At 42.5% G+C, this 25,861-nt stretch overlaps 1 protein-coding gene across 2 annotated transcripts; it reads left to right on the top strand.

Annotated features, from left to right (window-relative positions):
- The first annotated feature begins 3,603 nt into the window (after window positions 1-3,603).
- LOC149462465 (protein ZBED8-like) lies at window positions 3,604-10,647 on the top strand. Of its 2 annotated transcripts, none has more exons than XM_089676785.1 (2): window positions 3,604-4,228; window positions 8,502-10,647. In XM_089676785.1, exons 1-2 carry the CDS (start codon window positions 3,613-3,615, stop codon window positions 10,448-10,450), a joined length of 2,565 nt encoding a protein of 854 aa, XP_089532911.1. In that variant the 5' UTR covers window positions 3,604-3,612; the 3' UTR covers window positions 10,451-10,647. The 2 variants fall into 2 exon arrangements, with proteins under 2 accessions (XP_089532911.1, XP_089532909.1); XM_089676783.1 differs by having other exon boundaries at window positions 3,604-4,312.
- Window positions 10,648-25,861: the final 15,214 nt, after the last annotated feature.

Genomic DNA, 25,861 nt, shown 5'->3' with positions numbered 1-25,861 from the left:
ATCTGATAAACACATAGAAACAATGGATTCAGTCAGTGTGTGTGTTTCCTACAGATGGATCCAGTCATGGGAACCCACCAGAGAGATGTCCCCGTCCTCTGTATTCCCGGGATTCCACACAGGAAGGTCACACCATCCCTCACCATCATCAGGTAGATGATGACAATTATTGGTAGTTGTGATTTATACACAGCATGTTTGTTACAATGAATGTTTTATTATATCTTTCAGAGTGGAATCCTCGGGGATGATAATATTGATGTTAAAGAAGAGTATAAAGAGGAGGATGAGGAGTATGGAGTGATGGAGGAGTTTTCAGAAGGACACAAGGATATGATGGAGCCACCTAATACCAGGAACCCACCAGAGAGATGTCCCCGTCCTCTGTACTCCCGGGATTCCACACAGGAAGGTCACACCATCCCTCACCATTACAAGGTTGGTGGGATGGAGCATCTAGAACATGGACTTGTAAAGATGATGTGTGGATTGTTTATGTGACCTTATATTTTACAGATGATATTTTCTCTCATTTCCTTGATTTAGAGTGGAGATCCAATCGATATAGAATTTGAGGTGAAAGCAGAAGAAGAAGAGGCGTATGTGAGGGATGATCAGCAGTCTATGGAGGAGGATGGAATAACGGGGACATTTATAGAGGAGGACACTCCTACAGAGATCAGCACAGGTGGGTCATGAACACTAAATCCATTCCTCCACCCATACTGCTCACTGATTGGTCCAGAGTAGGGCGGGGACTGGGTGATATCAGCCTGTAATCCCCTGGTCACTTTCCTGAGCTGTGTTCCCCGTCCTGTATTCCTGGATTTCTCTCGGATAATCTTCCTTCTCTGTGCTGCAGACACAATTTATGTATCTACAACAAAAAATATAGAAAAAAGCGCCAATCTATGTGTCAAAGAAAAATATATAAACCTTGTGTATAAAGCAGCAACACCCCAACCAAAATTATAAATAATAAATTCTGCAAATTTAAACAATATATCATATAGGCATGCGCTAGAAAAATATATACAACACCAAATAATTAAGTGTCCATAATAAACTGTGAAAGTCCAAAAAAATCAATTTGAAATTCCAATGTGAACTGTGAATGATCCACCACCAAATGAATTAAATAAACTCACCAGAGCTAAATGCTGATCAGATTATAGACCAGCACTTGTGCTCTGGGAGCGATGAATGCAACGATTTCCAAATATTAGATGAAGTAAGTAATCAAATCCCGATGATCAATAATGGCAGTCGGCATAAAGAACAGCATATCTCTATCAGAAGCAATACTCTGCAGCCACAAGGTCTTATATCTCTCCTTTCCAATCCATCTCTCCATAATGTATAGGGTGCACTCAGGGACAAAAGAAAGAAATATAATGGTGGAATACGTTTCATAAAAAGTATATATTTAATAGAATCTCCAATACACTCACAAGAAAGGTGTCCAGACAGACACCAGCTTAAACAGCGATCCACAGCAACTGAGGAACGAGGATCTCCGCTCACCGCGGATCACCTCCGACACACAATAGGAACAGAACGTCCTGACGTCAGCATCGAGTAGTCCATGCCCAACGCGTTTCGTCACCACAACGTCATCAAGGGGCGGTATTGATCATCAGGATTTGATTACTTACTTCATCTAATATTTGGAAATCGTTGCATTCATCGCTCCCAGAGCACAAGTGCTGGTCTATAATCTGATCAGCATTGAGCTCTGGTGAGTTTATTTAATTCATTTGGTGGTGGATCACTCACAGTTCACATTGGAATTTCAAATTGATTTTTTTGGACTCTCACAGTTTAATATGGACACTTAATTATTTGGTGTTGTATATATTTTTCTAGCGCATGCCTATATGATATATTGTTTTAATTTATGTATCTAGACTGGATTTCTGGAGATTCTGGGGTTCAGCTGGCAGCAAAATCTTCATTTCACCATAGAAATTACTAGACCTAGGCACCTGGGGTGTGTCCTGGATCTTCTTTTTCATGACCGCATCTAGTAAGATCTCTGACAGAACAATTCTCCCAGGATTACTTACTATGTTGTCTGCTGGCTGTGCCGGGTGGAGGGATATGTCTGTAGTGTCTCAGACCCAAGTCTCTGAGTGCAGTCTCAGGAGATGGGAGGCAGCGGTGTGGGATCTCTGCAACTTGTCTACAGTAAACATTTAATCTTCCACTGATTACTGAATACAAATATTATGAGTCCTGACCCTTACACTGTATAATTTATATTGTACATTACATACTCCTGACCCCTGCACTATATACTCCATGTTGTACATTACATACTCCTGACCCCTGCACTATATACTCTATGTTGCACATTACATACTCCTGACCCCTGCACTATATACTCTATGTTGTACATTACATACTCCTGACCCCTGCACTATATACTCCATGTTGTACATTACATACTCCTGACCCCTGCACTATATACTCTATGTTGCACATTACATACTCCTGACCCCTGCACTATATACTCTATGTTGTACATTACATACTCCTGACCCCTGCACTATATACTCGTGTGTTGTACATTACATACTCCTGACCCCTGCACTATATACTCGTGTGTTGTACATTACATACTCCTGACCCCCACACTATATACTCTATGTTGTACATTACATACTCCTGACCCCCGCACTATATACTCTGTTGTACATTACATACTCCTGACCCCTGCTCTATATACTCTGTTGTACATTATATACTCCTGACCCCTGCACTATATACTCTGTTGTACATTATATACTCCTGACCCCTGCACTATATACTCTGTTGTACATTACATACTCCTGACCCCTGCACTATATACTCTATGTTGTACATTACATCCTCCTGACCCCTGCACTATATATCCTATTGTACATTACATACTCCTGACCCCTGCACTATATATTCTATGTTGTACATTACATACTCCTGACTTCTGCTCTCCCCCCTCCCCCCACTGCTATATATACACATAATATGGATTGTCTTTTGTTCCCCCCATTTCCTCCCACCTGGACATTTTATATCGAATGATGTGATTGGAGCACAGACTTTTACATGGTGATAATAATGTGATAACATCCTCCAACTTTGGACCCTTAAACAGAAAGCGATAATGAGGGAGGAGTCAATACCCCAATGATGGTGGTCTTCAGGATCAGTCCAGTCTTCATCTTGGTTGTTCTCCCCCCATCCTCACTCTCTGACCTCTGGTGGGGCTCAGCCCCGCTGTTCTTCATGACTAAATCATGGACTAAATAAGGAAGTGCAGTACTTCTTGTGTTGGGAAGATGGTGATGAGTGATAGAGGGGGTGGGGACCCTCGTCCTATAATCCCCTCATCACTGTCCCTCCTATAAAAGACAGTTCTGGTTGTTTCCTCACTCTCTGACTAAGGTCCATGAATAAAGAAATGACCTGGTAGGAGATCAGAGGAGCCATTTCCTAGTTCCCTTGAGGGTGGAATTGTAAGCTCCTCAGAGACCAAGCTGCCTGATGTGGGCAGAGTCCTGGTTTGGGGGAACCAATCAGCTCCTGTCTAGTAATCCTCTTTGTCTTTGTATTTTAGTCCATGGCCGGGAGATGAGGAAAACCTCCGAGGATTGTCTCACTTTGTCTCCAGACTGGAAAGTAGAAGATGAGGACATCACACAGTATAGTCCAGGAGAAAACCCGGCTCCCTCCAATGTCCATCCGGCACCACCCAGTGTAGATGGACCATCGGATTCCTCGTATCCTGAGGAACCTCAGACTGTGCAGGACCGGGCCGGCCTTCCAACAGGGAAGAGGTTCTCCTGTCCTGAGTGCGGGAAGGGTTTTTCATTGAAGTCCAGTCTTTACAGACATCATAGATCTCACACAGGGGAGAAGTCATATTCCTGTCCTGAGTGCGGGAAATGTTTTTCAAGGAAGTCTGATCTTTACAGACATCAAAGATCTCACACAGGGGAAAAGCCGTATTCCTGTCCTGAGTGTGGGAAATGTTTTTCACATAATTCCAGTCTTCAAACACATCAGAGATCTCACACGGGGGAGAAGCCGTACTCCTGTCCTGAGTGTGGGAAATGTTTTTCAGAGATGTCCAATCTTCATAAACATCAGAGATCTCATACGGGGGAGAAGCCGTATTCCTGTCCAGAGTGCGGGCAATGTTTTTCACAGAAGTCCCATCTTTACACACATCAAAGATCTCACACAGGTGAGAAGCCGTATTCCTGTCCTGAGTGTGGGAAAAGTTTTTCAGAGAAGACCAGTCTTTACACACATCAAAGATCCCACACAGGTGAGAAGCCGTATTCCTGTCCTGAGTGTGGAAAATGTTTTTCAGATAAGTCCAGTCTTCACAGACATAAGAGATGTCACACGAGGGAAAAGCCATTTTCCTGTCCTGAGTGTGGGAAATGTTTTTCACAGAAGTGCCATCTTTACACACATCAAAGATCTCACAAGGGAGAGAAGCCGTATTCTTGTCCTGAGTGTGGGAAATGTTTTTCAGTGAAGTCCAGTCTTTACACACATCAGAAATCTCACACGGGGGATAAGCCATATTCCTGTCCTGAGTGCGGGAAATGTTTTTCAGTGAAGTCCCATCTTTACACACATCAAAGATCTCACATGGGGGAGAAGCCACTTTCCTGTCCTGAGTGTGGAAAGTGTTTTTCAGATAAATCCAATCTTTACAGACATCAGAGATCTCACACAGGGGAGAAGCCGTATTCTTGTCTTGAGTGCGGGAAATGTTTTTCAGTGAAGTCCAATCTTTACACACATCAGAGATCTCACACAGGAGAGAAGCCATATTCTTGTCCTGAGTGTGGGAAATGTTTTTCACAGAAGTCCCATGTTTACATACATCAAAGATCTCATACGGGGGAGAAGCTACTTTCCTGTCCTGAGTGAGGGAAATGTTCCTCACTGAAGTCCTGTCTTCCTGTACATCAGGGATTATAACAGGGTAGACAGATCAGACAGGGGTCAGTACTTATTGGGGGGTGGAATGGGAAAAGATGGGGGGAGGGCTATGGCAGATGATAAGAAGGTTCCCATGTTACAAATAACCAGTGGAATTGGTACCATTTGTATGAAAATAAAAAATACACAAAATCCGTGTAAACAAGGTGTCGGTGAATGAAAGTGTTTGCTCACCAATGCCAGAAGTCTGCCCAGCACAATAGGTGAGTTGGAAGGTTTGGTGCATGAAGAGAACTAGGATTGAATTGGTATTGCTGAATCTTGGCTTCATTCCTCACATGACTGGGACATTCATATTCCTGGCTAGGTTCTCTTTCGGAGAGACGGGGGAAATAGGAAAGGTGGTGGTGTCTGTCTCTATGTGAGAAGTGATCTCAGAGCAAGTGTGAAAGAGGACCTAGTTGATGGAGAGTGTAATGAGGCTGAAGTATTATGGGTGGAACCAGGGGTGGACTGACAACTCCTGGTGCCCCCGGGCAATAGGGGATCATGGGGCCACTTTGTCCTTGCCCAAACTCAAAATAGCTAATGAAAAAGGTACCAGGGGCATCTCGTGGGTCCCCCTACTTACCCCGGGCCCTCGGGCAGTACACGAGTTTCCAAATAGTCAGTCTGTCCCTGGGTGGAACTGCACATGGGGGGGCGTACTACAAAGGTCATCATTGTATTTTGTTATAGGCCTCCCAGTGTTAATGAGGAGGTGGAGACTCCGCTCCTCGCAAAGATGGAAAGGGCTGCAAGGGCTGGGACAGTGATAATAATGGGGGATGGGAACTACCTGGAAATTGACTGGAGTAATGGTACTACAGGAACAGTTAAAAGACAGGAATGTGTAAACCTACTACAGGACAATTCTATGGTCCAGTTCATAGAAGCCCCAACTAGGAATGATGCTCTGCTGGACCTGGTCATCTCCAAACATGCAGAGCTTATTACGAATGTCCATATAAAAGATTATCTGGGTAGCAGTGACCATAACATGATTTCATTTATTGTTAGCTGTAAACAGCGAGCACATACGGGAAAAATAAAAATGCTGAATTTTAAGAGCTAATTTTTAAAGGCTGAGATCTGCTTTCCATGACTTAGATGGTTAGGGAATATTGGCATTGATGAACACAACACAGAAATGGGAGTTCTTCAAAAAGACTGTATGTGACCACACTGCAAAATATATTCCCATGGGCAACAAGTATAAAAGGCTACAAATCCAACCTATGTGGCTTACGGCCAAAGTTACAAAAGCGATAGATAATAAGAAAAGAGCTTTTATTAAATATAACAATGAAGGAACGCGATCATCGTTTACACATTACAAAGAATATTATTTACATGTTTCCCTCTGTACAATGCACATCCTCTGCCATTGAAGTGTTACATTTGTTGGAATGGGATTGTGGATCCATCAATATGAGTTCCGGGGTCAAGAATGGCTACATTTGATGTCTTCTTATCAGGCGGACTTTTCCCTGAAGGAACAAACTGAAACAGAAATGTATTCGCTGTTTTTGAGGTTGGGAAAGCTCTTGGAAAAGAAATCGGCACTTTTTTGTCATATTAAAACATTCGATAAGTATGCCCGAGAAAAGATCAACCCACTTGGGTGGAGGATCCAGATCTTTCCCAACATTGAAAAAATAAGTGAGCAATTCAAGAGGGAACGGGAGGAAAGCCTACAATCATGCTCACAGCAAAAGATGTCCATATTGGCTCCGGAATATAATAAACAGATGTTATCATTGGAGAAGGATATTGGAGATGCAGAGAGATTGTTATCTGCATTCACAACACTTTCATTGTATTCTGATTTGGGGAGGAAACTTAGGGAAGGCCTAGCAGATTTGTACAAACACTTATCAATGAAAAAAGAGAATACATTTTGGTGAGATAAAATAGTGTTTTTGGAAGGAAAAGCATAAAGGTGGACGATCCTTCAGTACATGAACCTCCAGAGGAGGCGCTATCACCACTCTACACAGGACACCTTAGAACAGTGGTCGGCAAGCCGTGGCTCGCGAGCCACATGCGGCTCTTTACACACTTTAATGCGGCTCTTCTGTGGGCCGGGCGCCTGCTCCCCTCCCTCCTCTCGGGCGGTCGCCCCAAAAGTCAGGACTCTGCAGCTAGCCTCTGTCAGTGCGCGCCCTGTGTGCAGCCCCGGCGGCCGGCTCTACACAGCTCCAGTCGGGTCATGTGGTATAGGGGGGGCGTGTATTTCTGTGTAGCGCCGCGGCGGCGAGGCAGCATCCTCTCTCTGTCTGCTGCCCTCAGAAGAAGACTGTGCCTCCCAAATCAGCAGCGTGTCATCCGGTAGGTGTAGCAATGGCCTGGCCTGCCTGCCTCTGGGGACTCAATTTCTGTGACAGAAAAAGGAAGGGTTGGGGGGGGGAATGGAGGGGGGGAGGGGATGAATATGAACTATATGCCTCTGGAACTTGGAAATGAGAGATGTGGGCAGGGCCAGGGAGAGACAAATGAAAGGGGTGACTGATGGCCATCATGGAGGGGGGGGATAATTATGAATTATGTACTCATATGAGAGATGTGAACTGTGAACAGGGCAAAAAGAAAGGGGTGACTGATGGCCATCATGGGAGGGGGGGGTGGTGATTATGAATTAAGTGTGCCTAACTATGGAAATGAGAGATGTGAACAGGGCAGGGTAAAAAGAAAGGCGTGATGGCCATCATGGGGGGGGGGAAATGCGACATGAGGGGGGAGAAATGTGACACGAGGGGGAGAAATGTGACACGAGGGGGAGAAATGTGACATGAGGGGGTGAAATGTGACACGAGGGGAGAAGTGTGACATGGAGGGGCAGAAATGTGACATTGTGGGATTGACATAAAAAGGGTTGATGTGAAAAGGGGGTTGTGGACATAAAATTGCGGAATATCGTAATCTAGGAGCCAACAAAATAAGTTAGTGGCCAGGTTCTGAGGTCAATATATAACAGTACCAGTGAGGACTATTTGAGTGTGTTTTCACATACTTTTATATGTACTTTTTTATTTGTATCTTGATTTTTATTTCATTTTATGTTGTCATTTTTTACTTTTATTCAACTTGACTGCAGAGCCAGTGCAATGTGTGCATGCCTGTTTTATTACTTTTACTTCTTGCCTACTGTTTGGGTGTATCCATCAAGGTGGAGAACCCTGCTTAAAATATCCATGATGAGCCCCACTCATTTTATAATACTATTTACACACACATAAGATGCCATATATGCGTCATCCACAGATAAATACCAGTGCGTCATCCACAGATCCCCCATAACAGTGCGTCATCCACAGATCCCCCATAACAGTGCGTCTTCCACAGATAAATAACAGTGCGTCTTCCACAGATAAATAACAGTGCGTCATCCACAGATCCCCCATAACAGTGCGTCTTCCACAGATAAATAACAGTGCGTCATCCAATATTACTTCTTTTATGTGATTAAGGATGCCGGTTTGGTGTTGGTGGCTTTATTTTAAAATGAAACATTTTTATAGGTGCCCTGTTTGACATGGCTACAAAGAAAAAACAACGAAAAACGGAAGACGAAAACCGTGAATTTAAAGTGGAATGGACCGAGACTTTCGCGTTTCAGAACGTAAATGGCTTTCCGACCTGTCTTATTTGTAAAGAAAAATTGGCGCATAACAAAAAATCTAATTTGGAGAGACACTTTACAACAAAACACTTGTCCTTTAGTAATAAATATCCTGTTGGTGATGCAAGGAAGAAAGCAGTTGAGGAACTTCTGAAGAGTCAAGAAAAATCAAGTTCTGCGTTTAATCAGCGGGTGCAGTCTTCCAACTATGTTAATTTTGCAAGTTTTGCGGTTAGTCAAGAGATTGCTAAGAGAGGCAAACCATATACAGATGGCGAATACATAAAACGTTGTTTTATAAGTGCATCAGAAGAGTTATTCAGGGATTTTAAGAACAAAGAAGAAATTCTAAAAAAAATGAAAGAGTTGCCATTGTCTGCTAAAACAGTGAAGGATAGAACAGCCAAAATGTCTTCCAATATAACCAACCAACAAGTTGATGATCTTAAAGTGGTTTCAGCTTTATCAATAGCAGTTGACGAGTCTTGTGACTTAAATGATACAGCTCAAGTTTCACTTTTTGTAAGATTTATGTCAGCTACAGGTCCCAAAGAAGAACTTTTAGGATTATTGCCACTGAAAGGTCAAACACGTGGAGAGGATATAGCAAATGCTGTAATTGGTTGCATTGAAAAATATCATATTCCACTTGATAAAATCGTCTCAATTGCAACAGACGGGGCAAAAAGTATGACCGGCGTAAGAAATGGATTTGTTGCTATTATGAAAGAAAAAATTAGTCACGAGATACTTACATACCATTGCATCATAAATCAAGAAGCACTTTGTGCGCAGACATTTCCAGAAGAAATGTGCAAAGTTATGGAATTGGTGACTAAGATGATCAACTCCATTGTAGCTAAAGCTCTTCATCATCGCCAATTTAAAGAATTTTTAGTTGAAATTGAGAGTGAGTACGCAGATCTTCTGCTGCATAACAAGGTACGTTGGTTATCAAGAGGAAACGTTTTGAAACATTTTGCTTCCTTATTATCAGAAATCAAAGCATTTTTCCTCGAGAAGGGTGTTCACTATCCAGAATTAACAAACGATCAGTGGACCCAAAAACTGTATTTCATGGTGGATGTTACTTCCCATCTAAATCAGCTTAATCATAAACTACAGGGGAAAGGAAACACAATTTTTTCGATGTTAGAAGAAGTTATTTCGTTTGAAAACAAATTATCTGTTTTTGCTCAAGATTTTGACAGAGAAACTTTGATTCACTTTCCAAGCCTGTTGAAACATTGCCAAGAAAATAATTCTGATATTGACATTACCTATTTTAAAACAGCACTTTTAAATATGAGGGAAGCTTTTCTCAAGAGGTTTCAGGAATTCAGAAACAGCAAAGCGACGTTGGCCTTTGTTAAAAAACCTCTGGATGCCACTGTAACGGAATTAAATTTTTCTCCCTTTAATATCGACATTGGCAACTTTGAAATGCAATTGCTGGATTTAAAAAACAAAGAACTGTGGAGCTCGAAATTTGAACGTCTTTGTGCTGATTTAGAAAGATTGGAGAAAAACAAATGTGAACTTAGTTCACAGAACAAGTGGTCTGCTTTGAAAGACCTGGAGAAGGAAGATATTTTGATTTTTAACACCTGGAATAGTATTCCTGACTCATTTAATCAACTAAAAAAGCTAGCGTTTGCTGTTCTTTCCTTGTTCGGGTCTACATATTTATGCGAACAATCATTTTCAAGCATGAACCTTATCAAGAGTAAATCGAGAAATCGTCTCATCGATGAGAACCTGGAATCGTGCCTAAAATTAAAAACAACAACATACAAACCTGACTTACTCAAACTATCCAAGGAAATGCAAGGCCAATGTTCACATTAGTGGTTGTGACTTTGTCAGTCATTGTCAGGATGTCATTTTCTCTACATTGTAAGGCAAATTTTACGGAATTTAACGTTATCGATAAATAATATCGTTGTAAAGTTTTTGTTTTATTAGTTGTGTTATTTGTATCCTCCCGACCTATGTGGATACTTGCATGCAGAATATTCTCAATAAAAACTTATTGAAACTAAAAACAGTGTACCATCCTATGTATTTTCAGTTTTAAAAATGTGGCTCTCAAAATAAATTTCAATCGTGGTTTTGGCGAGATTTGGCTCAGTTGAAAAAAAAGGTTGCCCACCACTGCCTTAGAACATGAACCTCCAGAGGAGGCGCTATCACCACACTGCACAGGACACCTTAGAACATGAACCTCCAGAGGAGGCGCTATCACCACACTGCACAGGACACCTTAGAACATGAACCTCCAGAGGAGGCGCTATCACCACACTACACAGGACACCTTAGAACATGAACCTCCAGAGGAGGCGCTATCACCACACTACACAGGACACCTTAGAACATGAACATCCAGAGGAGGCGCTATCACCACACTGCACAGGACACCTTAGAACATGAACCTCCAGAGGAGGCGCTATCACCACACTACTCAGGACACCTTAGAACATGAACCTCCAGAGAAGGCCCTATCACCACACTGCACAGGACACCTTAGAACATGAACCTCCAGAGGAGGCGCTATCACCACACTGCACAGGACACCTTAGAACATGAACCTTCAGAGGAGGCGCTATCACCACACTACACAGGACACCTTAGAACATGAACCTCCAGAGGAGGCCCTATCACCACACTACACAGGACACCTTAGAACATGAACCTCCAGAGGAGGCGCTATCACCACACTACACAGGACACCTTAGAACATGAACCTCCAGAGGAGGCCCTATCACCACACTACACAGGACACCTTAGAACATAAACCTCCAGAGGAGGCACTATCACCACACTGCACAGGACACCTTAGAACATGAACCTCCAGAGGAGGCGCTATCACCACATTACACAGGACACCTTAGAACATAAACCTCCAGAGGAGGCGCTATCACCACACTACACAGGACACCTTAGAACATGAACCTCCAGAGGAGGCCCTATCACCACACTGCACAGGACACCTTAGAACATGAAACTCCATAGGAGGCCCTATCACCACACTGCACAGGACACCTTAGAACATGAACCTGTTGTTCGGCCCACGTATTGCTTATCACAGGGACACGTAAGCATATAGACCACGTTTCTAGTGTTACAGGAAATGAAATTCTTCATGTTATCCGATCTGCCTGTGCTGCTCCAGGTGAAGGAATCTAATCTGCGTTTCCTTATACCATTACAGGTACATATAACACACCTATTACAGGGATGACACCCTGGAAGGTTAGCAAACAATGAAACCGTCTTGGGTGGGTCCACAGTATTAGGTGCCAACCGGTGTCTAATGGCCATTGCCTTACGGAAGATTATTTCTGGTTTACCAGGTAAGATGTTGGCAAGCACTGGATCTGTTTTCAGGATATCCCAATTTTTCTTAACCATTTCCATACCGGGCACTTTTCCCCCTTCCTGCCCAGGCCATTTTTCAGGTTTCAGCGCTCTCACACTTTGAATGACAATTGCGCGGTCATACAACATTGTACCAAATCTAAAATGTTATAATTTTCTTCAAATAACTAGAGCTTTCTTTTGGTGGTATTTAATCATCGCTGAGGTTTTTATTTTTTGCTAAATTAACAAAAAAAAATGAAAATTTTGAAAAAACAAATACGTTTTTATTTGTTTCTGTTATAAAAGTTTGCAAATGAATAATTGTTCTTCATAAATTTAGGCCGAGATGTATTCTGCTACATGTCTTTGGTGAAAATAACCCAAATTAGGATGTATTAGTTTGTAGGAAAGTTATAGAGTTCACAAACTATGGGATAGATCTGAATATTGATCAATCCTGAAGTACTGACAGCCAATCTCATTTCTTGAGGTCCAAGAATGTCAGAACAGTACAGATATCCCCAAAATGTCAGAACAGTACAGATATCCCCAAATGTCAGCACAGTACAGATATGCCCCAAATGTCAGGACGGTACAGATATCCCCCAAATGTCAGGACAGTACAGATATCCCCCAAATGTCAGGACGGTACAGATATCCCCCAAATGTCAGGACAGTACAGATATCCCCCAAATGTCAGAACGGTACAGATATCCCCCAAATGTCAGGACGGTACAGATATCCCCCAAATGTCAGGACGGTACAGATATCCTCCAAATGTCAGGACAGTACAGATATCCCCCCAAATGTCAGAACGGTACAGATATCCCCCAAATGTCAGGACGGTACAGATATCCCCCAAATGTCAGAACGGTACAGATATCCCCCAAATGTCAGGACGGTACAGATATCCCCCAAATGTCAGGACGGTACAGATATCCCCCCAATTGTCAGGACGGTACAGATATTCCCCAAATGTCAGGACGGTACAGATATCCCCCAAATGTCAGGACGGTACAGATATCCCCCAAATGTCAGGACGGTACAGATATCCCCCAAATGTCAGGACGGTACAGATATCCCCCAAATGTCAGGACGGTACAGATATCCCCAAATGTCAGGACGGTACAGATATGCGCCAAATGTCAGGACGGTACAGATATCCCCCAAATGTCAGGACGGTACAGATATCCCCCAAATGTCAGAACGGTACAGATATCCCCCAAATGTCAGGACGGTACAGATATCCCCCAAATGTCAGGACAGTACAGATATCCCCCAAATGTCAGAACGGTACAGATATCCCCCAAATGTCAGGACGGTACAGATATCCCCCAAATGTCAGAACGGTACAGATATCCCCCAAATGTCAGGACGGTACAGATATCCCCCAAATGTCAGGACGGTACAGATATCCCCCCAATTGTCAGGACGGTACAGATATTCCCCAAATGTCAGGACGGTACAGATATCCCCCAAATGTCAGGACGGTACAGATATCCCCCAAATGTCAGGACGGTACAGATATCCCCCAAATGTAAGGATGGTACAGATATCCCCCAAATGTAAGGATGGTACAGATATCCCCCAAATGTCAGGACGGTACAGATATCCCCCAAATGTCAGGACGGTACAGATATCCCCCAAATGTCAGGACGGTACAGATATCCCCCAAGTGTCAGGAAGGTACAGATGTCCCCCAAATGTCAGGACAGTACAGATATCCCCCAAATGACCCCTTTTTGCAGAGTAGACATTCTGACGTATTTCATAAGAGGCACGGCAAGTTTTTTGAAGTTGTATTTTTTTTGGCATAATTTTTCGGAAAATGAAAAAAATGCAAAAAATTATTTTCACTATTTTTTTTTTACATTCTGTCACCAGTGCAGTACAGCGTCATCATATAACTGGCATGGCGGTGATCAGGGACACTGACTGGTGACAGTATGAAAAAAAAAAAAATACATTTTTTTTTTTAAATTGTTTATTAATTTTTTTTTCTTTATTTAAGATTTTTTTTTCATATTTCATTATGTCCAAAGTAGTACAATGTTACCATAGTAACACTGTAGATCACTGACCATTCACAGCTAGACACTAGTATACAATGGATGGCATGAATGAAGCCATCCATTGTATACAACTGTCATGTGACCTGCTGTGATTGGTCACAGAAGGTCACATGGTATCGGCAACGGGGGCCGATACTCAGATCTGTCATCGGCTGTGTCCGAGGTACACGGCCGGTGACAGATCGCACCGCTGCGTGGCTCTGCGAGTGTGTAAACTGCACATGTTCGGGAGGACGCCACATGGCGTCCACCCGGAAATCTAGAACGTTTTCCCAGCTTCCATTCGTCTATTGTCCGGGAGGGAAGTGGTTAATAATCCCGCTTATAGCTCTCTATTGTATGGAATAGGTTGTTATGAAAGGACAGACCAGTGAAGTTGGTGTTTTCATTGTGTCAATGAGCATTTGGTCCCTATCAGGACCAGCCACAGTTTTGAGAGTATTATCCAGCGTATTTACACTGTATCCTGTTTCTACAAATCTGTCTTTAAGGACTTTAGCCTGAGAATTGTAATCATCAATATTTGTGCAATTTCTATGAATTCTTGTGTTCTGGCCCTTGGGAATATTTTGTAACCACGTCGGGTGGTGGCAACTATCCGTAGGAATATAACTATTCCGGTCTGTTTTTTTTAAAACTATTTCATCGTGACATTACCATTTATGTTCATTGTAGTAAGGTCTAATAAGTCCATTTCTGATTTGCTGTAGGAATATGTTAGATTAATGTTCAGGCTATTATTATTTAAGGTGCTAAAGAAATTCGTTAAGGATTGCTCGTCTCCATTCCAAAAAAGAAGGATGTCATCTCTATACCTTTTGTATAGTAAAAGTTCCGGCCAATCACGAGCATCAATCAGGTCTTCCTCCCAGGAAGCCATAAACAGATTAGCCAAGCTAGGGGCAAATGTGGCCCACATGGCCACGCCTTTAATCTGTAAATAATATTCCTTATTGAACCAAAAATAATTATTTTGAATTGCAAACTCTAAAAGGTTTAAAATGAATTCTCTTTGTGCTAAGGGTAAGGTGCTGCAGTGTGAAAGAAAGAAATCGTCTGCTTCCATGCCGTCCTTATGACTGATGTTAGAATATAGAGATGTCACATCAGAAGTGACAGAGAATGTGTCTGGTGATAGAGCGACATCTCTCCCTACATTAAGGACTTGTTTTGTGTCTCGGAGATATGATGGTGTCTGTGTAACTAGTGTCTGTGTCTCGGAGATATGATGGTGTCTGTGTAACTAGTGTCTGTGTCTCGGAGATATGATGGTGTCTGTGTAACTAGTGTCTGTGTCTCGGAGATATGATGGTGTCTGTGTAACTAGTGTCTGTGTCTCGGAGATATGAGGGTGTCTGTGTAACTAGTGTCTGTGTCTCGGAGATATGATGGTGTCTGTGTAACTAGTGTCTGTGTCTCGGAGATATGATGGTGTCTGTGTAACTGGTGTCTGTGTCTCGGAGATATGATGGTGTCTGTGTAACTAGTGTCTGTGTCTCGGAGATATGATGGTGTCTGTGTAACTAGTGTCTGTGTCTCGGAGATATGATGGTGTCTGTGTAACTAGTGTCTGTGTCTCGGAGATATGATGGTGTCTGTGTAACTAGTGTCTGTGTCTCGGAGATATGATGGTGTCTGTGTAACTAGTGTCTGTGTCTCGGAGATATGATGGTGTCTGTGTAACTAGTGTCTGTGTCTCGGAGATATGATGGTGTCTGTGTAACTAGTGTCTGTAGGTAATAATCAATATACTCTCCTACTTTACAACACAGCGACCCTATACCACTAACTATCGTCTACCTGGTGCTGTAATAGGGTCCTTGTGAATTTTAGGTAGTAGATAAAACACGGGTAGTTTAGGGGCTACTGGACATAAAAAGGCTTTTTCTTTTTTATTTAAAATCTTATTGTCAAAACCATGTTTGATAATCTGTTTCAAAGTACGTTTAACCACATGCCGCCCAGCCACTGTATAAATACGGCAGCAGGGCGGCACGGCTTGGCAAAAGCACATTTTAAAACATGTGTTTTGTAAACAGGTAGGGGGCGCACGCGAGGTGTTCCGCCGCCCTACCTGTCCCGCCGATCACAGCTGTGGATGTCAGTTGCCGAGTCACAGCCGGTCATTACCAGCTATGTCCTGGCGATCATCGCTGACAGAGAGCAGGGCTGCAGTAGCTGTGCTTTCTGTCAGTTCCCTGACAGCTCCAGGACACGCTGATCAGGACAGAAGAGTTTCTCTCTCCCGATCAGCGGTGTTCCCTGCAGTACACACCCCGCCCCCTAGTAAAACACTCCCCTCACACAGTTAACCCTTCCCTGAATAATAAACTTAAAACCTTCCTCCCCAGTGCCATTAGTACAGTGTCAGTGTTTTTTTTTTGCACTGATCACTGTATTGGTGTCACTGGAGATGTCAGTGACCCCATGTCAGTACCCCCCCAATGTCAGAATGTCCGCTGCAGTCCCGCCATAAGTCGCTGATCACCGCCATTATTAGTATAAAAAAAAACCTAAAAATCCCAGTATCTTTCCCGCCATTTGTAAACGCTATAACTTTCACGTAAACCAATTAATTTATACGTATTGGGGTTTTTTTTTAGCAAAGACATGTCGCAGAATGCATTTTGGCAGAAATTTATGACTAAATTTTATTTTTACATTTTTTTTTACTGGACATGTTTTATAGCAAAAAGTCCAAAATATTGTTTTTTTTCCTTAAAATTGTCAGCCTTTTTTTTATAGCGCAAAAAATAAAAACCGCACAGGCGATCAAATACCACCGAAAGAAAGCTCAATTTGTGGGAAAAAAAAAAGGATGTAAATTTCATTTATGTACCGTATTGCATGACCGCGCAATTGTCTGTTAAACTAGCGCAGTGCTGTATAGCAAAAAATTGGCATAAATTGCAGTATCTATACCATAGTTTGTAGACGCTATAACTTCCACACAAAGCACTCAATATACACTTATTGGGATTTTTTTTTACCAAAAACATGGAGCAGAATACATTTTGGCCTAAATTTATAACCAACTTCGAGTTTACTATATATTTTTTATAGCTGAAAGTAAAAAATATTGTTTTTCTTTAAAATGTTTGGCTTTTTTTGTTTATAGCGTAAAAAATAAAAAGCGCACGGATGATCAAATACCACCAAAAGAAAGCTCTATTTGTGTGAAAAAAAGGACGTAAATTTAGTTTGGGTGCAGCATTGCATGACCGCGCAATTATCAGTTGAATTAGTGCAGCGCCGAGAAGCAAAAAGAGGCGTGGTCAGGAGGGGTGTAAATCCTCAGGAGGTCAAGTGGTTAAAGCTGGGAGAGGGTCTTCTGGGAGGAGAGAGTAAGTAGTTGTATCATTTAAAATATTGTAACCTTCTGGAATGTAGTCACTTTTATTAAGGATCACCACCCCTCCCCCCTTATCAGCCGGTCTAATGACCAAATCCTTCTTCTGGAGGAGGGACTTCATGGCTTTGTTGATGCCGGCACCACCATGCGGCTGCTTAATGCGTATATTTACCAAATCTTTCAGGACTTTCTCTTTAAAGAGATTGATAAAAGAGTGATTGTGGTGGGGGGTTGTAGGTGGATATTGTGGTGGGGGGGGGTTGTAGGTGGATATTGTGGTGGGGGGGTTGTAGGTGGATATTGTGGTGGGGGGGTTGTAGGTGGATATTGTGGTGGGGGGGTTGTAGGTGGATATTGTGGTGGGGGGGGTTGTAGGTGAATATTGTGGTGGGGGGGTTGTAGGTGGATATTGTGGTGGGGGGGTTGTAGGTGGATATTGTGGTGGGGGGGTTGTAGGTGGATGCCTTGCGGAGATTTCAATGTACAAAGTGACTGGAGGAAACTTCGGTAGGAATCGGATTCTCGGCAAAATGCCTGTTGGGAGATAATTGTCTGGTAAACTCCCGTATATCAATGTAAGTTGTAATTTGTGACGTTTCTTGGCTAGGGATATTTTACACCTTTGTCCAATAAGTGTAATTCCTCCTTGGTAACTTCATTCTCACTCAAATTAATAATGCTCTTGTCTATTAGAGTCTCCTTTTTGTTGTTGTGTCTGTTGCAGCGTCTGCCCCCTCTCTTTCCCCTGTAGTGTCGCTCCTTTTTCGGACCCTTCCTTCCCCTATAAAACGCTGTTGTGTATTAGAGTTGTAATTATACTGAGTCCTCCCTAGGAGTGGAAGGAGGGGCCCTATGGGCTTGATACTGAGGTCTATTAGGTGGGCCTCTCCTATGATGGTTGGAATAGGATTGTGGTCCCCTTCGTTCATTATTTGGGGAAGGTTGGTATTGGGTGTGAGGAGAATGGTATGATGGGGATCCAGAGTAGGTATTGTCATGGTTTGGTCTAGAACCTTTGTTTTTAGATGTGGAATTTCTATTCTGTGTGGTATTTATGGATACCATCTATGGTCTCTAGTCCATTCCTTAGCAGACCCGGAGAGGTAAGTGTGCATGGATGGGGTGTAGGTCAGTCCTTACCCTAGATGAAATCTCTCATACAGACACAATGGGACTCATGGGACTTTATAAAGAGGAACTCCAGAAAAACACATCAATAAAGAGCTTAAAATGTTTTATTCACAATCAGTATATAAATCATAAAACCCTCCCAGCAGGTGTACAAGGCCATGAAATCTATCACAAAGTGCATCAATGGACAATTCCTGGACAACAATCACCGTGGGACAGAATTCTGAGATGTTATCTCCTGTCCATTCCTTCTCTGTGAATGGGGCTAAAACACCGATGTCATTAGGAGATTTGCTGAGCCGGGGGAATGTTCTCCATCATTACAGAGCATTTCACACTTCATGTCTTTGGTGACCTCTGATCTCCTTATGAACAGTTTCTTCCATGATGAAGATCAGCCATGGAGTATATCTGAGGTGTATATCAGGGTGTGCTTCTTCCCCACATGAGAGCTGGGATGTCCAGCAACATTCATCTAGAAGACATTTCCCACACTCAAGGCACTAATTCACCTCCAGGGTTGTGTGGGACCCCTGATGTACAGGAAGACAGGACTTCAGTGAGGAACATTTCCCTCAGGACAGGAAAGTGGCTTTTCCCCATGTGAGATCTCTGATGTTTGTAAAGATGGGACTTCTGTGAAAAACATTTCCCACACTCAGGACAGGAATATGGCTTCTTCCCAGTGTGAGATCTCTGATGCGCAGAAAGATTGCACTTCTTTGAAAAACATTTTCCACACTCAGAACAGCAATATGGCTTTTCACCTGTATACAGTCTCTGATGTGTGTAAAGATTGGACTTCTCTGAAAAACATTTCCCGCACTGAAGACAGGAATACGGTTTTTCTCCTGTGTGAGATCTTTGATGTCTGACAAGTTTAAATTTTTGTACAAAACATTTCCCACACCAAGGACAGGAATACGGTTTCTCCCCTGTATGAGATCTTTTATGCCTATTAAGACTGCCCTTATCTAAAAAACATTTCCCACACTCAGGACAGGAATACGGTTTCTCCCCTGTGTGAAATCTTTTATGCCTATTAAGACTGCCATTATTTGAAAAACATTTCCCACACTCAAGACAGGCATATGATTTTTCCCCCGTGTGGGATCTCTGATGTCTGACAAGTTCAAATTTTTGTACAAAACATTTCCCACACTCAAAACAGAAACACAGTTTTTCCCCCGTGTGAGATCTTTTATGCCTATTAAGGCTGAATTTAGAAGAGAAACATTTCCCGCACTCAGTACAGGAGAAGCTCTTCCCTGTTGGAAGGCCAGCCCGGTCCCGCACAGTCTGAGGTTCCTCAGGATACGAGGAATCCGATGGTCCATCTACACTGGGTGGTGCCGGATGGACATTGGAGGGAGCCGGGTTTTCTCCTGGACTATACTGTGTGATGTCCTCATCTTCTACTTTCCAGTCTGGGGACAAAGTGAGACAATCCTCGGAGGTTTTCCTCATCTCCCGGCCATGGACTAAAATACAAAGACAAAGAGGATTACTAGACAGGAGCTGATTGGTTCCCCCAAACCAGGACTCCGCCCACATGAGGCAGCTGTGAATGTTTACATGTCCTGTGCACTGTGAATGTTTACATGTTATGTGCAATTAAACCATGGCAACATCTAATGTTTGTGTAGTATTATGTTCAGCAGACTGTGTTCTTCTATGGTTGTGACTTAGATGACATTCAGAGCACATTTTATGCCCAATTCATGCAAAACTCCATGTAATCCCAAGGGGTTCACATACTTTTTCTTGCAACTGTATATATATATATATATATATATATATATATAAAAATACAGTTGTGTTCAAAATAATAGCAGTCAGACATCACTAACCGGATCAATCACTGTTTTTGGTAGAAATGATATCTCTACATGGCAAATAATTTCCTAGCAGGTGTAGTAGAGTAATAGAAATCCCACAGACCCAACAGTCATGACATGCATGCTGCTGATTCTGTGTCATTGAATCACTCATTGAAAGGGGCGTGTTCAAAATAATAGCAGTGTGGAGTTCTATTAGTGAGGTCATTCATTCTTTGACAGAACAGGTGGCAATTATTGCCCTTATTTAAGGAAGGAAGGCAGCAAATGTTGTACATGCTGGTTACAGTGCATTTCTCTCTGAAATTCTGAGGAAAATGGGTCGTTCCAGACATTGTTCAGAAGAACAGCGTACCTTGATTAAAAAGTTGATTGGAGAGAGGAAAACATATAAAGAAGTGCAGAAAATGATCGGCTGCTCAGCTAAAATGATGGCAAATGCTTTAAAATGGCAACCAAAACCTGAAATATGTGGAAGAAAGCGAAAAACTACCATTGGAATGGATAGAAGAATAGCCAAAATGGCACGAACTCAGCCAACAATCAGCTCCAGGAAGATGAAAGAAGGTGTGACGTTCCCTGTGAGGACTGTTACAATTAGAAGACGCCGATGTGAAGCCAAGCTATCTGCAAGAAGTCCCCGCAAAGTCCCACTGTTGGGAAAAAGACATGTGCTGAAGAGGTTACAATCTGCCAAAGAGCACATTGACTGGCCTAAAGAGAAATGGGGCAACATTTTTTGGACTGATGAAAGTAAGATTGTTCTTTTTGGGTCTAGTGGGCGGAGACAGTTTGTCAGACGACCCCCAACACTGAATTCAAGCCACAGTACACTGTGAAGACAGTGAAGCATGGTGGTGCAAGCATCATGATATGGAGATGTTTCTCATACTACGGTGTTGGGCCTATTTATCGCATACCAGGGATCATGGATCAGTTTGAATACATCAGAATACTTGAAGAGGTCATGCTGCCTTATGCTGAAGAGGAAATGCCCTTGAAATGGGTGTTCCAACAAGACAACGACCCCAAACACACCAGTAAACGTGCAACATCTTGGTTCCAGACCAACAAGATGGACGTTATGGAGTGGCCAGCCCAATCCCCGGATCTTAATCCAGTAGAAAACTTGTGGGGTGACATCAAAAATGCCGTTTCTGAGGAATAACCAAGAAATAGAGAAGAACTGTGGAATGTGGTCCAATCATCCTGGGCTGGAATACCTGATCACAGGGGCCAGAAGTTGGGTGACTCCATGCAACACAGATGTACAGCAGTTCTCAGAAACAGTGCGACTACAACCAAATATTCATGAAGTCATTCAAAGGAAAGCAAAATCTTCAAATATTTCTCAGTTTATATAGTGAATGTTTGAGTTTGTAAAGAAGAATACAAACACTGCGATTTATTTGAACCGTCTAATATTCACTTTTCTTCCATTTTTTTAGAGGAACAACACAAATTTGATGTATTTTTCTTCATGTTGTGATTTGGAATAGAATGTGTCGTGTTCTCAATGCATTTGTGTGGATGGAAATAAAAGCTATTAGAAGGATTTTCAGCTTTATTCACTTTTTTCAACACACTGCTATTATTTTGAACACAACTGTGTTCCAACACAGTTATATATATTGGGTATATCTTTTTCTGTAAATATTTTTATTGCACCATTTTGACATTTTTAATTATAAATCCTGTTTTCTGAAAAGTGTTGAACTGTTTCTAAAGCTCTTTAATGCAAACTAAGAATCCCTGTCTCTGAAGAGCGCTACTGTGTGTTTTAAACTTCTGCATACATTTGCCTGCGGTGACAGTGTGTATACAGATGCTTATTCCAACATCACAGTGTTATTGCTAATATTGGCGAGTTTCCTCCTACTCTGTACAAAAGGTGGTGGTGGCAGTGTGAAGGGTTAATTGCGTAATTAACCTGACCCAGTAACAATCGCTCTGAGGTTGCGGTACATAGATTGTGGTCCATTGGCTGGAAAATCTTTGTGCAGGGTGCAGCTGAGCGTGGCATTGTTATGCACGTGACAGCGCGGTTTTAGATTGGCTAGTCCTTTGGTCACGAGTTGGGGAGAAGGGCTGGGGGTCTGACACTGTGACCGTCACAACTTCTTCTATGGATTACCTTGAACCTGTGCTATGTACCTTAATGTGTCTAGAAATTGGACATGTTTTCAACTGAAAATACAATTATTAGTAATATTTCCCCTGCAAATGAGGATCAGCTCCTCGGTGGAGAACAGCGATCTCGCCATGTCCAGATGTGGTCTGGAATTCCACAAAAGAACAATTCACAAAGCTAAAAAATAGACTTGCAAATTACCACTAAACTCTCCTAACTACACTCCCATCCACTCACACTCCCCACTACCACTTCCAGGTGTGTGCAAACATCCTTCCGCCAACATAATGACGTATTTCTGGTATGACAGCTGCTCCAGCGCCTCCTCCAACAGCCGTCTTGGCGTTTATTTGTGCACCATAGCAATTTTCCATGTGGCTCCATTGTGTATATGACATTCGCAAATATATGTTTGCGGCTCTATTGTGTATATGACATTGGTGAATGTATGCTTGCAGCTCTACTGTGTATATGACATTGGTGAATGTATGCTTGCAGCTCTACTGTGTATATAACATTGGTGAATGTATGCTTGCAGCTCTACTGTGTATATGACATTGGTGAATGTATGCTTGCAGCTCTACTGTGTATATGACATTGGTGAATGTATGCCTGCAGCTCTACTGTGTATATGACATTGGTGAATATATATTTGCCGGTAAAGGCACAAAGTCAACATAAATTGGGGGTCCAATGTATTACTGTTAAGAGGATTGTAGAACAAGAATAGCTAGATGCACATTGAACACGACCTATTCATTGGTAAATAACATGGTCTTGTGGTGCAATAGGGGGCTTTTGGTTGGTTAGTTTGGACATACGTGCACATGTGCGCTCTAACAAGCTAGATTTGGACGTATTATATCGCTCGCAAAATATAAGTGTTAGGGTTGCTAGTATATTGAACTTGAACATGGAATAACCCCCCCAAAAAATAAATAAACATAGTCCAAATGTTTATTGATCAAATACATGGTCCACATTTATTTGGACAGCAGAAACAAGTAGGTACATTCAATTTCTTGGTGGGACAAAAAAAAAGCAGGATTGATGTTGCTAAAATAGAACGGTCCTGCTTATAAGAGCTTACAATCTAAAAGATTATACTTCTAATGAACTGTGCTTTCACAGGTTACAGCAGAAAACAAATGATTAATATGAATCATGTAGTAGGCTTATCTATCCACAAAACAGGCTGCAGATCAAAAGATCAATATAAAAATACATACGTGCCAGAATAAAACACCTCCCACCTCCCCAAATCCCCCACACATACATTTCTCACCATGTTTGTCTGCAAACTGCATTTCAGTCTAAATAAAGCAAACTATAGCCAAGTGTAGATTTGGAAGAGCAGAGCAATGGACATGTGTTAGGATTACAATACAAAGATAATAAACACAATCATTGTACAATAACACACAAACACACCTTAGAAGGAAAAAAATGCAAAACATTTACAGCCCACATCAAAACACAGCGTGAGTGTGGCCTGGGGCAATTCACCACAATATCTCTTCCTCCCCAAACACAGCGTGAGTGTGGCCTGGGGCAATTCACCGCAATATCTCTTCCTCCCCCAAACCACCACAGACAAGGACTTGCAGAAAATAACGTGGCCTGTACAAGGAAAAATTTTGCCACTACTGCATCTTTTTACATAACATAGGCCACACCCACCACTGTCATTCATTGGGTCAGAGAAAGTGTTTGCACCTGATGAATCCTCTTCCCACCTGCGGTAACCCTTGGTATACAGGCCCCACAAATCAGAGTCAGAAAGAAAGCCACAGTGAAGTGTACCTGTGCAGCATACAACAGAACATTGAACAGGGATGTGAAAGGGAACCCTATTGGCAATATTTCTTGGCCCTATGGGCACAATTCACTGCAGATTATCGCATGAGTTAAGGCAGTCACATGACCACATCTCACATGCAATACTGAAAAAGGCCTTACACCGCGGTCACATCAAAGCCGATTTAGAAATTGTGCGACATACAGTGAAGATGCCTATTTCCTTGCGATTTGCAAGACATCTGACACAGATATCTATGCAAATCGTCACAAAAGTAGTACATGTACTACTATAGAAATCAGTGTCGGAAACGCACCCATGTGACCGCTCTAATAGCAGACAATAGGGTGCAACTTGGCATATGATTTGCAAGTCGATTTGTCATGCAAATCACATGCCAATTCGCACTCAATGTGACCGCTATTAAAGAGTTCATATTGGTGTGGTTCAAACTTGGCTGGAGCCACAACAATTTCTAAAGTAATGAATACACTACTTTTCATGCGCCTATCAGTGCCGCCTAACAGTGCTAGTCAGTGCCGCCTAACGGTGCCATATATCAGTGCTGCTTTTCAGTACCCATCAGTGATGCCTGTCAATGCCCATCAGTGTCACCTACCAGTGCCTCCTCATCAGTGCCCATCAGTGCCACCTATCAGTATCCATCAGTGCAGCCTATCAGTTCCCATCAGTGCAGTCTCGTTAGTGCACATCAGTGAAGGAGAAAATTCACTTAGTTACAAAATTCGATAACAAAAACAAAGAAAAAACGTTTTTTTCCCAAAATGTTCAGTGTTTTTTGGTTTAAGAAAAATAAAAAACCGAGGTGATTAAATACCACCAAAATAAAGCTCTGTCACAAAAAAAATGATAAAAATGTCATATGGGTACAGTGTTGCATGACCGCGCAATTGTCAAAGTGTGAGAGCGCTGAAAGCTGGAAATTGGCCTGGACAGGAAGGGGGCATACGTGCCCTGTAGGCTTGTGGCTAAAGGACTTGTCAAAGACCCTGTACTGTGGTTTTTTACACACTTTTTTTTTGTGAATTAGTAGCGGTACCATGTAGCGCATACTCATTCATGTAGGGGGATGCTGGGATCTGGGGGCCCCCTTGTTAAAGGGGGCTTCCAGATTCTGATAAGCCCCCCACCCGCAGACCCCCACAACTACCGGCCAGGGTTGTGGGGAAGAGGCCCTTGTCCCCATCAACAGGGGACAAGTGCTCTGGGGGGGGAGCCCCCCTGCCCCAAAGCACCCCCCCATGTTGAGGGCATGTGGCCTGGTATGGTTCAGGAGGGTGGGGCACTCGCTAATCCCCCCTTTCCTGACCTGCCGGGCTGCATGCTCGGATAAGGGTCTGGTATGGATTTTGGGGGGACCCCACACCATTTTTTTTTTACCCCTTAATATTCATACAGACCCGAAGGGCTTGTTATGGATGGGAGGGGGGACCCCACACTGTTTTTTTTTTTTTTTTATTGCAGACGTTTATTTTTCGATTCAGCTGTGAAAATAAATATTATCTAGACCTTCTAAATAAGTAAAATCATTACAGAAATAATTATAAAGGATAAGA

The sequence above is a fragment of the Staurois parvus genome, unplaced genomic scaffold, assembly GCF_062004578.1.
Source record: "Staurois parvus isolate SC_StPar_1 unplaced genomic scaffold, SC_StPar_1.0 ptg000174l, whole genome shotgun sequence".
NCBI lineage: Eukaryota > Metazoa > Chordata > Amphibia > Anura > Ranidae > Staurois > Staurois parvus.
This window is presented reverse-complemented; position numbering and strand designations above follow the sequence as displayed.